The following is a 17,402-nucleotide window of genomic DNA, read 5'->3' as shown; positions in this document are numbered from 1 at the left end:
GCCCAAAGAGCCCCCCCCCCGTCAGCTCCTGCCTCTCCGCCCATTCTAATTTTTGGAATTACCGCCCTCCCTGTGCCTCCCCCTCTATCTGACAGGTAAATCGTTCACACATGCACAAGGGAGCGCTCCACCTAGCAGGAGGCCATCTGGCAATTTCCCTGGTGGCTGCAGCCAGTTGAGAGAACGTCTTTCTGTCCCTCTTCGGTCCCTCTTCATTCAGAAAGATAATCTGAGCCTGTGTGGGCTGAAGAGGCGGGGGCATCTTGGCTCTCTCAGCCCAGCACAACTTTGGAGGCAGTTGCCCTCAGGAAGAATTAACTGCCTTCTGCAGAGTTTCTGGCTCTAGTCTGCATGCCCGCTTGAGCTGCTTGGCATGCATGGAAGGAGAGGGGCTGCTGACCATGGGCACCTTCGCTGTGAGCAGGGCAAAGACGCGTCCTGCCAGCCAGGGTCTGCCACAGAGAGAAAACCTGCTGCTGCTTTCCAATGGGAAAGTGGGAGGAGTTCAAAAGCAACCTTTCATTGACAAAAAAATTAATAATCGACGGATTGAGATTGTACATGCCCACAAATTCTGGAATGGAAAGCGGACACCGTTTCTCTGGGGCACAGGAGAAGGGGGCACCCTGCGGAAGGAAGAGGCGGGTTCAGGTGGCTGATTTATACAGACTAAGGGATCTGGGCACTTCCAGAATCCCTTGGGTGACTTTAACATACCAACTGACAGCCTTGTCAAGGTCGCGGTGGAAATCTGGGGTGAGCGGCTCCTGGAAGCTCTTGACCAGGTGGCCCCTCCTGTTGACGTCTCCTTCCCTCAAGATGAAATCCTGCATCTTGGTGTAACATGGATCCAGAGGAGTCAGCCGTGTTAGTCCGTGGTAGCAAAATCAAAAAGAGTCCAGTAGCACACCTTTAAGACTAACCAATTTTAATGCAGCATAAGCTTTCGAGAATCTGACGAAGACAACTGTGATTCTCAAAAGCTTATGCTACAATAAAGTTGGTTAGTCTTAAAGGTGCTACTGGACTCTATTTGATTTTGGTGTAACATGGAGCTGGATTTGAAGAACGGAGACGTCTTGGAAACGGCTTGTGGAGGATGCATATGGACTCTGACAGGCTGTGCTATAAAGCTCACTGGAGGCCCACCTTTACTGTGACTAGACGGTGTGGAGTTTGTGCCCAGCTCAACTGTTTAGTTGCTTGCCACCGACTCCAAAGAACGAGCCTTGAAACTCCCAGGACCTGACAGTCGGCTGTAAGAGCCAAGTCCAGGGGCACCTTAAAGATCACGATTTTCGGGGTGTGAGCTTTGACCCGGGGAAGCTTAATATGGGCAAGAGAGCTGGGGCAGACATCTCGCCAGCTCTTTCTTACCGGTCAGTGCGTCTTCACCACTCTGAGCCACGCCTCTCTGGGCACCCTCCTCTTGGGTGTCTGCAAGGAGAGAAGTTAGCAAAACATTCTCGTCTTCGCTCTCCCTGAGGGGTGTACGTGCTAAATGCTCACCTGCTTTTGAAAAGTGCCCACTGCTTGCTTTTCTTGCTGCCAAGGGGCCTCATACTCTAAGACTGCACAGCAGGGAGCTCTGAGACAGAGCCCTCCCCCCCGCATGCAACACACCCATGCCCAAGGTCATGGGCATCCTGGCCGGGGTGTGATTAGATGCTGGGGAGGGTGCGCGACTTCTGATGGGGCGCAAGGGGTTGGTTGTGGCTGCCGTCAGCATCGTGTGTTGCTCCAGGCCACTTGGGTAGGGCCGCGCATGAGGGGGCAGTTGACCTCCCCCTTTGCGTGGGCATCTAAGGGCTTGGGAAGCTGGCTCGCTCCCGGCCTGCCCACTCCCACACCGGCACAGGCATTTAGGCCCAAGGCCCTCCAGCAGCTGGCCTCGTCAGCGCTCCAGTTTAGCAGGGTGCTGCCAGGGAGCAGTGCTGGCACAACTCAGGCTCACACCAACGTGTGAGATACGCAAGCGCAGGTTTGGTCAGCTCCCTGAACACTCTCGGCCCTGCGTTTGTGATTGCTCTGCCTGTATACAACATACTATCTGTTACTGTATGTATTATCCCATTGTGTAATTTCTGCATTGTTTAACTTGCATTGTTCATTTAGTGTTGTAATCTGCCTTGAGCGTCTGTGAGAAAGGGGGACAATTAGACCCTCAGTGTTGATGCTGTTGCCAAGGACCCCCCCCTTCTGTTATGGGGCCCGCCATGGACTGTGTCAGTTTCCTGTGTTGCTGTTTTAAGGATCTACCAAGGACTCTGTTTTGGGGCAGCATTGCCCAGGCCTATTTCCTGTTCTCTCCCTGCTGCAATGGACTGTGCCATCCATGTCTGCCTCCTGCCTCCCTGGGCACCCACCTCACCTGGGCCCAGAGCCACGCTGCCAGCAGCACAGTGCCAGCCGGAGGGGAACCTCCACGAGCCTGGCCAGGCACCCCCTGGTCAGTTCCCATGGGGGGCCCCCTTGCAGGCCAGTCACTGAGTCTGCCCTCGCCACTGGGCAGCCTGCTAGCAAGCCCAAGCCGTGCCAAGGAAGAAGCCATGCTCCCATGCAGCAAAAGAGCCAGCCTGGACAGTTTACCTCAAGGCTACCATTTCGTGAAAGCGAGCCGGTCACATCCACAGCAGCCAGCCTCACCCCGCTCTGCATATCTTGGAAGCCGGCCCGGAATGGAAGCTACGTGCCGGCTGTCCAGGACAGCTAATGGACACATCTCAATGCAGCCACCACATTCCAGAGCCGTCAGGACAACTCCAGCTTCCTGGCCGGTCCAATCAACCCGCCTGGCGCTCCCATCCCCTCCTTTGTCCCCTCTTCCCAAGGTGTCACAATCATACAATCAGGTACTAAATTGGCCCATTAAGGATAGTTGTAGAGCCATCAAGCCTTTGTTCCCCTTTTGAGAACCACAGGGAAGGGCACCTGCCCCAGGGTACGTTTTGGGGTATTAAGCCGGCCTCCCCAGCCATGAGGTGCGTGTGCCATTCCTATCCTGAACCTCCGCTGCCTCTCCCTCTACAGGTCTAGTGCAGGCATTAGATACCACCACGCTTCGCTGCTACATCTTTCTTCCACGCCGTGACCAGGTGCGTATTGCCCAGTTCTGTCGATCTCAAGTGGGCTGTCCTGCTAATGCAACTGGCTCTGTTTTTCCAACTCTTTATTTCCTAGTTCCTTGTATGTACCTTGTTTGTGTGTGTTATTTTAGGCATACGCAACACTATTAGTAAAACACGTTTTGTCTTTATTAGTCTCGCCTCTTTATTGCACGAGTGATCTGAAAGAGGGACTCTGGTGTAGCTGTTTAAGATCCGCAATAATTAAAATCCAGACTGCAAGCTAATCCCCCCATTAAAAGAGCAGTTCTGGTAACAATGCTTCGGCCTCGTCCCTGCTTTGTTTCCTATTTCGGCAATCCTAATCCTATTATACTGTCTATGGAATGTCCCGTCCTGTCGATGGCTTGGCTGACACTGGGGGATCGCCTTTCAGTCTCTCTCAGAAAGGTAGACAATAAACAGTGGAAATAAATACCTAAAAGCGTAAACTGAACCTGACCCTGCGGAGGTGGTGTTGGCTGGGAAAGCCGAGGTGCTGCTGAGGACGTGGCACTTCCCACTCGTAACAGGTCTGGTGACTCAGTTCCGTTGAGCCTGCTTGGTCCAGCTTTATCGGCGAAGCCGCCTGACACAGCCGCACAACAGGCACTCTGCCAACTCCTCTTGTCTCAGAAAAGGCCCCTACCTTGACTCTGCTGACCTGGCCACCTGGGTCCATGCTGCAGTTACTTCAAGGCTGGACTACTGTAATGTACTGGACATGGGTGTTCCCTTATAGACAGCTCCAAAGTCCAGTTGGTAGGGAAAACGGCTGCTCAGCTTCTCTTGGGTGCTAAGCAGAATCTGCGTTCCACTCCTCTGCTGGTCTCCTCTTGAGGGGGGACTGAAACCCCTCTCACCCCAGCCCCCCACCGATATGCTTAATATTGTCTGCCAGTTCCCGTCTCATGGGATAATTCGGCTGGGTTAAGTAATATGGGTTGTCACCTAGAAGGTTATGCTTATTGAATTTTATGTTCTTTTAATGTGATTATATCATGTGTGATGTTATCTGCTCTGAGCAGACTATAAATTTAATAATGAATAAATAAAATAACTAATCCTTTCTGCAGAAACTCCAAGGGTTATGGATCAGATACAGTATTCAGTTCCAGGTTCCAGCTATTGCCTGCCATGTCCTTCGCAGCCTGGGACCCACATAGCTGCCTCTCTGGCTATGTTCTGCTGCAACAGCTTTGCTTGTCTGAGCAAGGCCTTCCGAAAGCACCACCCTGCAGATGGGCAACTGCCGTGCCCACTCACGTGCATTCTCTGGGGGGGCTCCTACATAGTGAAGCTGTCTGCCTGAGGCTCTTAGGAAGGCCCCCAGCCTGCAACCGTTTTGCAGAGTGCACCAAACAGAATTGTTCAGGGGGGGCTTTCTTGCAGAGGGGCCAACACTCTGGTGCAATGGATTGACTCAAGAGGCGACATCTATCAGGGGTGAAGTTTTTCCTAGGCAGAAAAAGATTGCATAGAAGGCAATAATATACGTAACAGCGAGGTGGCAAAGGTAACCTGATGATGACAAATTGTTCGGGGTGGTCAAACTGAAGCAAGAAGCTCCTAAAGGACCTCTCTACAGGGCAATGAAATGGAAAAGGAAATTCCTTGTACAGAAGGCCATATTGGGACAAACAGAAGGAGGCCTTGGGGTGGCGATGGAGAGCTCAGTGTGCAATGATGAAGTTAAAAAAGTCTGGGGCTTTCAGGTCTAGAAAAAAGACTGGGGGTGGTGGGTGGAGGAGCATAAACCTCTGCATGGAGTGGGGAAAGGGGCAGAGAGAGCTCCTCCCTCCCCAGCTTCTCTGCCGGCATCTCAGGGCCACTCAGCTCAGGTCCTCCCACTCCCCTCGTCTCCTGCTGCTCTGCCGCCCTTTTGAGGGATGAGGCCATGGGCGAGCCGATGCCCACGGTCAGCACCACGGAGGCCCCTGCAGGGCTGGCTTGTCGCACCAGAAGGGATGCTCAGCTGGGCTCCCTCCAGGGCCATTTTCACTTGCAAAGTCCACTCCTGTTTCCGAGGGCATCAACCAAGATAACCCGAGCACCACTAGCCATGCAGGGCCCTTCCTGCAGCCGGGAGCCAGGGCTCCCAGCTCCCGTCCCCTTGGCCCTTCCTGGGATATTGGCCACCCTCCTCCCCCTCTCCAAGACAAAGGCAGTCCCCATCGCACTCCAGCCCTGACTGACGGGGCCCAAGCATGCCTGTAGCCACCCACTCAGTCCCTTAGCCCTGAAGGGGTAGGGTTGAAGTTGGCCCCTCTCGCCTTAAGTCGATGGGACTGGAAAAGGGCAGTCGTGAAAGAAAGGCCGGCAGACCCCTCTTTAAGGCAGCTGGTCCGTCAGCAGCTTGGGGGGGGGGCAATCACCTGGACAAGACCTACCCCAGCCCTTGCCATTGCACTTGAAGCCAGCTGGGTGACCTTGGGTCAGTCAGAGCTCTTTCAGAGCTCTCGCAGCCACACCCACCTGACAGGGTGTTTTGTTGTGGGGATAATAATGACACTGACTTTGTAAATCACTCTGTTTGTGGTATTAAGTTGTCCTGAAGGGCAGTATATAAATTGAATGTTGTTATTATGATGATCATTATTTTAGGGTCAGGGTGTTGGCTGTTCTAGGAGCCAAAGGCCTTTAAAGAAAAGTTCAGCCTTTACGCCCCTTCTAAAAATGCAGAAGGGCTGCAGAACCTTTCGTGTCGTAAAAGAACGTGAAAAGAGTCCCTGCTGGATCAGAACCAGGGTCCACCTAGTGCAGCATCCTGCCCCATGCAGTGGCCAGCCAGTCACTCCGGAGGGCCAGCAAGCAGGCCGAGGCCTTCCCCAACGCTGCCACCCGGCACTGGGCACGGGGAGGCAAAGGTTCGAGAGGCCCCTGAAAGCGAAGGCCAGTTGCCGCTGCTGGACCCCCCCCCCCATGACTCTGGCCAGCCCCCTCTTAGAGCTTCCCCTGCCCCTGGCCAGCACTGCAGCCCCCCCCCCAGCAGTGAACCCCACCCTTAATCCCTCCTGGTCCCTCGGAATCTACTGCCCGTCAACATCACTGGATAGACAGCTAGGATTGTGGGAGAGGGGGGGGGAGCGCTCAGTCCACTGCCTGCACTCCAGGCTTAATTTTCAAACCTCTTATCGTGCTGCCGCCCCCCCCCCCCCCCCGCCGTCCTCGCTTCTCTAACGGGAGAAGTCGCAGCCACCCGAGCCGTCCCTCGCAGGGAAGGGGCTGCAGCCCCTGATCCTCTTCCTCCAGCAGCCTCACACCCACCCACCCCCTGCACCCGGGCAGAGCAGCCAGCGCCAGGGGCAATCCTGGTTCCTGCTTGGCATCGCTGTGCCCGGCAGACGGAAGGGCGGAGCGGCGGAGGCAGGAGCCGCTTTTGGGAAACCCCCTGCGCTGGGGACAGCCGGTTCCTGGAAGGGGGCCGCCCCACGCCGCCCGACGGACCCCCTCCGCCCGGGCTCGCTCCGCCCCTGGCGGCCTATAAGAGGGAGGCCGGGGCCGCCGCCGCCCATCCCGCGGCCCGACGGCACCTGAGGCACGATGGCGCGCTCCTCCCCCCAAGCAGCCTGGGCTCTGCTGGCCACCGGCCTCCTTGCCGCCGCCACGGCTCACGCCCTCTCGGTGCCGGGCGTCGAAGGCCCGAAGCAGAAGAAGGTAGGGCCGGCAGGCGGGCTGGGGAAGCCTCCCGCTGTCCAGGGCAGGGCAGGGCAGGGCAGGGCAGGGCAGGGCGGTCGGAGGTGCCGGCCAGGGCCAGGGCCTGCGCTCTTTGGGTCCGGCGGCCCCCGATGATGCCGAGGGCTGCGGGCGCTCGACGGAGCGGATCTCCCTCCGCCGGCTCTGGGGCACGGAGGAGGCGGGCGTGCCCCGGGCCGGGCAGGAGCGGGTACCGGCGCGAAGCTAAGCCGCTCGTCTGACCCGGGCCCCGGACCCGCGGGAGGGAGGGAGGGAGGGCGGGCGAGGGGCGTCGGGCCTCTCTGAGCTGAGCCGCCCCTCCTGCGCGTGTCCCGCTCCAGTGCACCATCGCCGGGACGTGGGTGAACGACCTGGGCTCCCGGGTGGTCTTCTCGGCCGCAGACAACAGCGGCGCCTTCTCGGGCTCCTACCTGACCGCCGTGAGCGCCTCCGACAACGCCATCCAGGAGTCGCCCCTGCACGGCGTGCAGCACGACCCGGGCCGGAGGGCGCAGCCCACCTTGGGCTTCGTCGTGCACTGGACCTTCTCAGGTGGGCCTTCGGGGCGGCGTCGGGGCCAGCTCCCCGCCCCAGCCTCCGCGGAAGGGGCGCGCCCTCGGGGGCCGAGGGGCCTCCCCGCGCCGGGCTTCTGCGCCGAGGGGCCGGGGATTGGGCCGCCCGGGGCAGGGGCCGTCGGCCCGCGGGCTTCCCCTCCTCCTCCTCCTCCTGGAAGCCCCAGGTCTGTCGGGCGGGGGGGGGGGCCCTTCTCCGGCATTTGCTCACGCGCTCGAGGCGCCTCCCTGGCGCGGCTCCGCCGGGGGGCTGCCGGCCCCGATGCCCGCGCGCTCAGCCCGGCTTCTCCCCGCAGCCTCCACCACGGCCTTCGCGGGCCAGTGCTTCGTGGACGCCGCCGGCGAGGAGACGCTCGAGACGCTCTGGCTGCTGCGCGAAGAGGTGCCCTCGCGCGCCGACGACTGGAAGGCCACGCGGTGAGTCCGCGGGCGGCGGCGCGGAGAAAGAGGCCTTTCCCCTCCCGGGCCTGGAGGGCTGGGCGGCCGGGGCAAAGGGGGTGCCCGGAGCCCCGCTCGGCGCCCCTTGACTGGTCTTTGCTTCTCTCTGCAGGGTCGGCAGGAACGTCTTCACCCGCGTCAAGTGAGAGCAGCCGGGACGCGGCCTGCCCTTCTGCCCTGCCCTCCCCTGGCAGCTTCTTGCCCAATAAGGCACCCCCACCCCCTGGCGGGTGGGGCGGCCTTCACTCATGGGGGTGCGGGTGGGAGTCTTTGCATAAGGTTTTTCAAGCCTCCGGGGCGGGGGGGGGGCGTGCACCCAGGTGCCACCCAGGTCTAGGCCAAAGCTTGACGGCTGCTCCCCGGTGTGGGGTGTATGCATTGAACACACGAGTTTGATGCTGAGAGCAAATTCTATACTTCAGTTGCTTGTTAGAGGAAGGAGCATTTCTTGCCCTCTGTCCTGGACCTAGTAGTGCCGCTCTGTTTCATGGAGTGTCCCCTGAGTGCCAGCGCTATGTGGGCAGCTCTCCTTACCCACTTCCTCCACCCAATGCATAGTGTTTATTATCCCTGAGCGTGGCCCCTCTTTAGTCATCTTTTCTTTGTTGAAAAGTCCCCAACTCTCTGCAAAAGACCCTAGGAGAGAAAGGCACTCCAAACCCTATTTCAAAAAGCACGCTGCAGAGCTGGAAAAAGTGCAGAGGAAGCAACCAAGATTCTTGAGGGGTTGCAGCACCTTTCCTAGGAGGAACAGCTGCAGACGCTGCGACTAGAACAGACTCTTCCGTCTAGAAAAAAGACGTCGAAGGTGCGTCATTGCTTTATCAAATTACGCCAAGGATGCCTCTCCCAAATGACTAGAGCATTGCAGCATTGGCTGTGCTGTTCTCAGCCCCTTTCCCAATGGTCCACAGCAAGGAGCTGGCCCTTGGCGGTGGTTTTCCACACGGAACTTGAGTCCGGTGGCACCTTAGAGACCCACAAGACTGGCAAAGCGTCGGCTGTTCAGCCCCAGTTCCAGATCATTCATGAACAAATTGAATAGCCCCCGTCCCAACAGCCATCCTCGTAGGCCCCCACTGTTCAGTTCCTTCCGTCGTGAGAACTGCCCCATTTATTCCTGTTCCGGTTTAATACATTTTTTTATCCATAAGAGGACTTATCCCAGGACTGCTAAGCTTGCTCAGGGGCCTTATCTATGTGCCTGTTCATTTCCCCTCATCAGGCCTTATTCCTTTATGGGCCTAATAATTCTAGCTTTGATTACAGTTTCTACCCCTGGGGCTGAATAGAGACTTGGGATTCTTATCCAGCGGCATTGGACCTTTACATCATAAGAACATAAGCAAAGCCATGTTGGATCAGGCCAGTGGCCCATCCAGTCCAACATTCTGTCACACACAGTGGCTAGAAATCCAGTGCCATCTAAAGGACTGTCAGTGAGGCCAGGACACCAGAAGCCCTCCCACTGCCTTCCTTCCAGCACCAAGACAACAGAGCACCACCTCCCCACAAAGAGAATACCATCTATCTCCTGTGGCTAATAGCCACTGATGGACCTCTGCTCCATATATTTGTCCAGTCCCCTCTTGAAGCTGGCAATGCTTGTAGCTGCCACCACCTCCTGTGGCAACGAATTCCATGTGTTTATCACCCTTTGTGTAAAGTAGTATTTTCTTCTATCTGTTCTAACCCGACTGCTCAATAATTTCATAGAGTGCCCACGAGTTCTTGTATTGTGAGAAAGGGAGAAAAACACATCTTTCTCTACCTTCTCTAACCCGTGCATTATCTTGTAAACCTCTATCACGTCTCCCCTCAGTCATCTTTTCTCCAGGCTAAAGAGCCCCAAGCGCCTCAATCTTTCCTCATAGGGAAAGTGTTCCAACCCTTTAATCATTTTAGTTGCCCTTCTCTGTACTTTTTCCAGTGCTATGATATCTTTTTTAAGGTGTGGCGACCAGAACTGTACACAGTACTCCAAATGAGGCCTCACCATCGATTTATACAGAGGCATTATGATACCAGCTGATTTGTTTTCAATCCCTTTCCTAATAACCCCTAGCATAGCATTAGCTTTTTTTATGGCAGTCGCACACTGTGCTGACGTTTTTAGTGAGTTATCTATCATGACTCCAAGATCTCTCTCTTGGTCAGTCTCCGCCAGTTCAGACCCCATCAACTTGTATTTATATTTTGGATTTTTGGTTCCAATGTGCATTACTTTGCACTTGGCTACATTGAACCTCATTTGCCACATGGATGCCCACTCTTCTAGCCTCGACAGATCCCTTTGGAGTGCCTCACAATCCTCTCTGGCTTTCACCACCCTGAACAATTTCGTGTCATCTGCAAATTTAGCCACTTCACTGCTTAATCCCAATTCCAAATCATTAATAAACAAGTTAAAAAGCATTGGACCCAATACCGACCCCTGTGGCACCCCACTGCTCACCACCCTCCACTGTGAGAAGTTCCCGTTTATACTCACTCTCTGTTTCCTATTAATTAGCCAGTTTTCGATCCACAAGAGGACTTGTCCCTTTATCCTATAGCTACTGAGCTTACTTAGGAGCCTTTGATGAGGAACTTTGTCAAAAGCTTTCTGGAAGTCAAGATAAACAATATCTATCGGGTCTCCCTTGTCCACTTGTTTGTTCACTCCCTCAAAGAACTCTAACAGATTGGTGAGACAAGATCTTCCCTTACAGAACCCATGCTGAGTTTTCCTCATCAGCTTTTGGTCATCAATGTGCCCACTAATTTTATTTTTGATAATAGTTTCCACCAACTTACCAGTATTGACGTCAGGCTGACTGGCCTGTAATTTCCCGGATCTCCCCTGGAACCTTTTTTAAAGATGGGGACAACATTAGCTACCTTCCAGTCCTCAGGAACAGATGCAGAGTTTAATGACATCCTGATCCCCCTCCCCCCCGGTAACACCTGAATTCAGCTGTGGAATTTCTCATAGGTTTTTTAAGACAAAGAGAATGAGAGAGAACCTAAACAAACAAAAACAGCCGCTAATGAATCCTGCAAATCCAGAATAAATGCATGTGATAAAAATAAATCGTTGCAATTCAGATGACAGGTTTATGTAGCATGTGGAAAATGGGGAGCCCCAGAGCAGGAGGTTTGCTCACCCAATATAAGGCTGCCCAGTAAGAAGCTTGGTGAGACCTTTATGTAAGGAATTTTGAGTAGCCCCCTGACTTCCAATTCAAAATTCATTGATCTGGGCTGCCCAAAGCCTGTGGGAAAATCTTTCTTACACTCTACACCTTAGGTTTTGCATTTCTGTTCCTGCAGTCGTTTTTATAACATAATAACTCGGGAGGCCATGAAAAAAGGACACAATGAATTTGCTTCCACGATACACTGAAATTTTAAAATTGTTTCTATCCAGAGAGATTTAGCTTTGGCCTTGGAGTATCCTTTCCCACTCCTGTTTTGAAATTAGTGGTGCCATCCAAGAATGGGATTCTTACTGTGTGCCTTTTAATTCCTGGCTGCGACCTGTCAGTCTACACTGTTTGAAAGATCATATACTTTGACTTGATTGTTTTTAAGAATTGGCTGTTTACAGAATTGTATGAAATCTTATAAACTGTACAGTATTTTCTATGTTGACTGAAAAGTATAAATTACAGGTGCTGCAGATGCTTTCCCGTGTGCATTCAGTAACCAAAGTTGCAAAATAAACCCTTTGACTTCTATGATCACCATGTTTAAATGCCTTGAGTTATTTCTCAGACTAGTAGTGAAATGGGGAAATCTACCATTGGCTAAGTGTGTTGCTTTATTTCCCCCATTTCTTTACATGATGCTTTTTAATGAGAAGGTAACAGGAACAAAAATAAATCCCTCTCACTTTAACATGAGATTGCCCTTGAAATCGAACAAGCGGTCAGCTACACGGGTTATGCCCATGAGGAGCTCCAGGTAAACTGGGATACATCTTGATAACTCTCACTAAATTCTCCAAGCGAGGTTGTAAGGCTAAAACAGTACTTTATAATTAAAGAACAATAAATGTACTCTCCAGCGACACCATGAGCTGCCTACTTGCAAGGCAGTCCTGACCTCTTGGTCCCCTGCCACACCAGCAGCTGAACCTTACAGAGGTCAGGAAACCACTTGAGAATGCATCGGTCAGGAGGACGTGACAAGGTGTCCCGGGTATCTGGGCTTCCAGTGCATCGCCAACAGGTTGGCAATTCCCAGCTCCACGTCTCCTTTCTTCCAAACTCTCTGAAGTGAGGCAAGTCCTGTGCCAGCAGGCAGCAATAGCAGGAGATGGGAGACTCTGCATGGGCTGGCTTGGGGCTGGCGGTTCACGACGGCTTGCTCTCCCCATGGGCCTGCTTCATAGCTTGGCATGTTCCTGGACCCACATAGCTTCTGGGGCTGCAGAGAGTGGCTGTCGCCATTGTCAGTTTGAGGCTGCTATGGCAAATAGCAGTGCGGTCTGGCTGCAGTCATTGATGCCTTGAAGGGAATGTTGAGATATTTTGATGACTATGTAATGTAGGCACCTCCATCGGTTCCTGGAGGCAGTTCTGGAGTAGATGTGGGTTAATAAACTGAAGATTAATCCCAACAAAACAGAAACTCTACTGGTGAGTGGAGGGTCTGGCCCTGGGTTTAAGGTGTCACCTCTTTTGGATGGTGTTGCACTCCCCTGAAAGGAACAGGTCCAGAGTTTTGGGGTGCTCTTGGACCCAGGCATACTGTGGGATACACAGGTGGCAGCTGAGGCTTGGAGTGCCTTTTACCAGCTTCAACGGGTTGGCCAGCTGTGGCCTGGATAGTTAGACACAGTTCCAATCATCTAGCTTCAAATATAACAGAATGTAACCGTTGGAAAGTTTTACAGTGCGCTGGCAAGCTGGGATCAGGGTTTTTATCCTTATTCCTTTTCTATGCACTTCTACAAATGTGAGTGCAGAGGTTTCTGCTCACGGCCTGCTGATGGGGAGCCACAAGAGGGCAGTCCAGCGCTTGGGACTGGCGAGGCGCCACTGGAGAGCTGCCCCAGAGCAGCACTGGGTTACATCGACATATGCGGGAGATGTGTTGGCATTAGGGCTAGTTGGCTCCCTGAAAACTCTCTCCCGCCCCGACTGCACTGTTCGCGTTTTCCTTCAGCTTTATTCTGATTTTGGATATGAACCGTTTGTGGCCTGTATCACAATCAGCTCCTGGTCTTGTTTTAGCAGAGAGAACAGAACTTCTCCGCCTTCTGCTTCTGCACTCTACTTGGTTGCTGCATCGGCCCTCGGGTGACGTCCATGTATGCGATCCTCTGTTTGGCTGAATCTCTTTGCAATGGACAACTTGTTGGCTTCACAAAATTCTGAGAGTCACTCTCCTGTTTCATTTCATCATCCTAGTCCAAATTTTCCCACACGGTCCAAGTCTACTTTCTCTCCTACTTTTGCACCTATGATTTCAGCACATCTTGGTGAGGGGGGGTGATCAATTTTTTCCTAGCCGCATGAATGCTTACAGTGTCTTCAGTATACGTAGCTGGGGCATAAACTTGAATGACGGTTATGTTGATAAGCTTTCCATGAAGGCTATCAACTGTGACGTAATAATATCATACTTTGCCGCATAACCCTGCCCTGATTGCTTGTGCTTCATCTTGCCTCACTGTTAAGCAACACTGAATGTGTCATTTCCAAGTAAAATATTTGCAATTCTCTGACTGCAAATGTCTGAATCCAGTCCACTCACACCCAGAATTACAGTATTTAAATATTCCATGTCTCATTTTGCAATTTTGAGCTTACCTTGATTCATATTCCTCACCCTCAAATTCCCTATTACATGCGTCACGCATGTCCCTTCACGTATCTGATGACGAGAACTGCGATTCTCGAAAGCTTATGCTACCATAAAGTGGGTTAATCTTAAAGGTGCTACTGGACTCTACTCTCTTCTGTTTTGCAGCTATAGACTAACACAGCTAACTGCTCTGGTTACCTGTCCCTTCTGTTTCACAGGGACACATTCGGATCCTGCTGCTAGAAGGATCAGAGAGGAGCAACTGTGTGCTTGTGGGGGTTCAGTGGAGAAGGGGGGTGGGGTGAAAAGCCACTTGGGTCCCCAATCGGGGTGAAAGTGGGATGTGAGCATTGTCCCCTCCCCCATGGCAGGTAGACGGGCAGAGCCAACCCAAACACGCCGATGCTCCTTCTCTGGCCTGGTGCGCCTCCTGCTGCCGGCCTCCTGGGGCTGCCTGACATGTCCTGGCCTGATGCCCCCAATCTCCAGCATTCACAAGACTCAGAGGATGCACATTGGGGAGGGGTTGAATGTGCTCCTCCCGAGGAGAAGCCCCTTTCTAAGGGCGGCACTGGCGGTCGCGGTCCTTGACTTCCGGAGTTCATCGGCGTGCCTTCCTTTCTGGATGTCAATGCTGCAAGTTTTTCACAGCTTCCTCTGCAGTTGTCAGTTCAACATTTCCCTCGGACAACAGCTGCCTTTGAATTTCCTCCTCCCTCAGTCAACAGACAAGCCTCCCTCCTAAGGCACTGCCAGATGAACAGCTGGTGTCCAGCAAGCCCTTGGAGATCAGCTCCAGGTTCGAAAACTGACTCCTCGTCCAGGCCCAGAATTTGAAACGATCCACATTCATGTTTGGCTTTGCCTTATAAGGAGCTGTCCAGCCGAGTGTGGACTGACACCAGCAAGGCGCAGCGGCCTGCCATCACGCTGCTATAGGGCCGTGGGGGCTGGACATTGACATAACCACAGCAAAAGTCCCTGCTCCAGTGGCTGGGAGGGCAGGGCACGAGTTAGTCAGCTCCCTAATCCATTTCGGCCTTGGGAAAGCTCCCCACAGTGGCGGAAAATTACACTGTGAAAAATGGCGGCATAGCCCATATGTGCCCATTCTATGGAAATACTCAATTGCCCCCCACACACACCCTGCCCCTCCCAAGCGGCCAGGCAGAGCGTAGGACGCCGACTACTGCAGGGACCCACCCACTCACGCTGCGGCGGCGGCCGAGCCCTCTTTCCCATGCCCCGATCAGCTCCCCAGACACCCTACATGACTTCCGGCTGGGGCACTCATAACATAGATAAGTAGGGAGGTAGATGGAGGCTCTGCACAAGAGCCCCCTGACACGGGGACTTCGAGCACGAGGTGTGAGAGGGCGCTTGTGGTGACATGGCAAGTGTGTGCTGGGAGAACTTTGTGAAATTCAGGGAGTACTTGGCACTTGCTCAGGGGAGAAGAGCTACGTCCAGAATGTCTGAGTAACAACTACCACCCAGCTCCTGTGTCCTGGCTTGGGGACGGGCAAGGGCTAAGAAGGAACTGAGGTAAGAAGGAACTGAGGAGCCGGCTGCCCCGGCTTGCTCATTCACACCGGCCTCCCTTCCCTCCTCACTGGTGCCCCCCCACCATGCTGGCCTCTGCAGTTGAGGCCCACGGGGGGGGGGGCACCCCTGCCCATGAACTGGCATGGCTTGAGCCTGCCAAGAAGGCAGTCGCCTCGACACAACTGTTTAAAGGGAAGGGCTTCTAGCAGCCCATCCCGGGGCTCCCTTCAGACTCCCTCTTGGGCAGAGGAGGGAGCGCAGCTGGAGGTCAGCTGGTGACAGGAAATGTGGCCCGGCCTCCGGCCTGCAGACTGGCTACACCGTTCCCTGCCCCTCAAGGCGCCATCACCTCCGGCCACCCTGTGATTGGTGGATTCAGCTGGTGTTGCCAGGGCAACTATGGATCCTCCTCCCCAGGTCACATCATGCTTGCCCACCAGCACAGGTCTCCCGCCAAAGTCCTTTGGAAGTGGACTGGTGGTGCGCATGGCTGCCAACGCCCCGGCAGGCCTCAGGATCGCACTGCCCGTCTTCCTGCTTCTGAGGTTGCAACAGAGCAGACTTTTGAAGAAACTGCATGTTTTGCTGCCACAAATATGGTGCAAGACTGCTTCCTGGAAAAAAGGACCCTGTATGTCAACATATTGCCACCAAGCCTCCCTCTCCGCACAGCCCCGTTTCCTTGTTGTGGCCACGCTTGTTTAGGGCTCCTGGGTTCGCTTTTATGGAAGGGCAAGAGGCCAACCGCTTCATTGCTGGAAATAACACCCTACCTATAGAATCGGAAGGGAACAAGACTGAGAAGTCCAAGGTGGAGTCGCGCTCTCTCGTGACTGCCTTTCAAAAACTGGGGTTCATGTCCTGTCTGGGCTGAATCAGCTACAGTGGGTTAAAACTACTGCCAAGCATGCAGCACAGAGATTTTTCTTGACATTCCCTTTCAACAACTTCCTGCTAACTTTTTTTTTTTTTTAAAGAAGTTTCCTCATCTGATACCACGTATGACCCTAGTTGGCCCTGGATAGCCCAGGTGAGCTTTGTCAGATCTCAGAAGCTAAGCAGGGTCAGCCTTGGTTAGTAATTGAATGGGAGACCTCCAACGAAGACCCGGGTTGTAGAGGCAGGCAATGGCAAACCACCTCTGTTAGTCTCTTGCTATGAAAACTCTGCTGGGGATCGCCATTAGTCATCTGTGACTTGAGGGCATTCTCCACCACCACATGACACTATTGGACATTCCCAGGGAGATGATAACATGTCTGGGTAACTCTCCTTAAATTCTCACAGCAACGCTTTAAAGCGTTGTTTGCCCCTGAAGAGCAAAAAAAATCTGCTAATTCTTCAGCCGTGCTAAGGAACCTTCATGTTAAGCAGCAGTCCTGAACTTTGGGTACTTTTCAGAACTGCAGTTGTACCTTATAGTGGTTATGAAACTTGTCCCTCCACAAGAATACACAGATTAACACGCATGAATCATGAATGCGGCACACACCACCTGCATGTGCTTGTTTAGCATCAGATGCTGCCCCCTCCGACAGCCACAGCGCATGAACATGTGCATTGGAGCCCTTCCCACACAGGGAATTCAATCCTTGTTTGCGGGGTCTGTCTCCCCAGACGTGGGTGGGGCGGGAGGGAGGCTCTTGGTAGTTGGTGATTCGATCCTTAGACAAGTAGATAGCTGGGTGGCACAACCGCGTTCTGACCGTATGGTGACTTGCCTGCCTGGTGCGAAGGTAGCGGACATTACGCGTGTTATAGATAGGCTGGTAGATAGTGCTGGGGAAGAGTCAGCGGTCGTGGTCCATGTTGGAACCAACGATGTTGGGAAATGCAGTCGTGAGGTCTTGGAACAAAAATTTAGGCTGTTAGGCAGGAGACTCAAGGCCAGGACCTCCAAGGTAGCCTTCTCAGAAGTGCTACCTGTTCCACGCGCAGGGCCAGAGAGACAAACGCAGATCAGGAGTCTCAATGCGTGGATGAGACGATGGTGTAGGGAGGAAGGGTTCAAGTTTGTTAGGCACTGGGATTCTTTTTGGGACAAGCGGGAGCTGTACAAGAGAGACGGTCTCCACTTGTCCCGAGAAGGAACCTGGCTGCTGGCACTTAAAATCAAAAAGGTGGCAGAGCAGTTTTTAAACTAAATGCTAGGGGAAAGCCGACAAGAGATAAAGTGTCTCTGGTTCAGGATGGTTCATCTCAGAGAGATGAAGGGCTAGGTATAACACTTCTACAGGGAGATAGATTAGAGTTGTCAACTGAGATGGAGACAAAC

The 17,402-nt window shown here is 53.6% G+C and overlaps 1 protein-coding gene across 1 annotated transcript; it reads left to right on the top strand.

Moving 5' to 3' along the window:
• The first annotated feature begins 6,632 nt into the window (after nt 1–6,632).
• On the top strand, nt 6,633–11,514 carry LOC129334913 (avidin-like). Its single transcript, XM_054987290.1, has 4 exons — nt 6,633–6,761; nt 7,121–7,331; nt 7,648–7,768; nt 7,902–11,514. The coding sequence occupies exons 1-4, from the start codon at nt 6,648–6,650 to the stop codon at nt 7,933–7,935; spliced, it is 480 nt and encodes a 159-aa protein (XP_054843265.1). The 5' UTR covers nt 6,633–6,647; the 3' UTR covers nt 7,936–11,514.
• Nucleotides 11,515–17,402: the final 5,888 nt, after the last annotated feature.

Source organism: Eublepharis macularius, chromosome 8, assembly GCF_028583425.1.
Source record: "Eublepharis macularius isolate TG4126 chromosome 8, MPM_Emac_v1.0, whole genome shotgun sequence".
NCBI lineage: Eukaryota > Metazoa > Chordata > Lepidosauria > Squamata > Eublepharidae > Eublepharis > Eublepharis macularius.
This window is presented reverse-complemented; position numbering and strand designations above follow the sequence as displayed.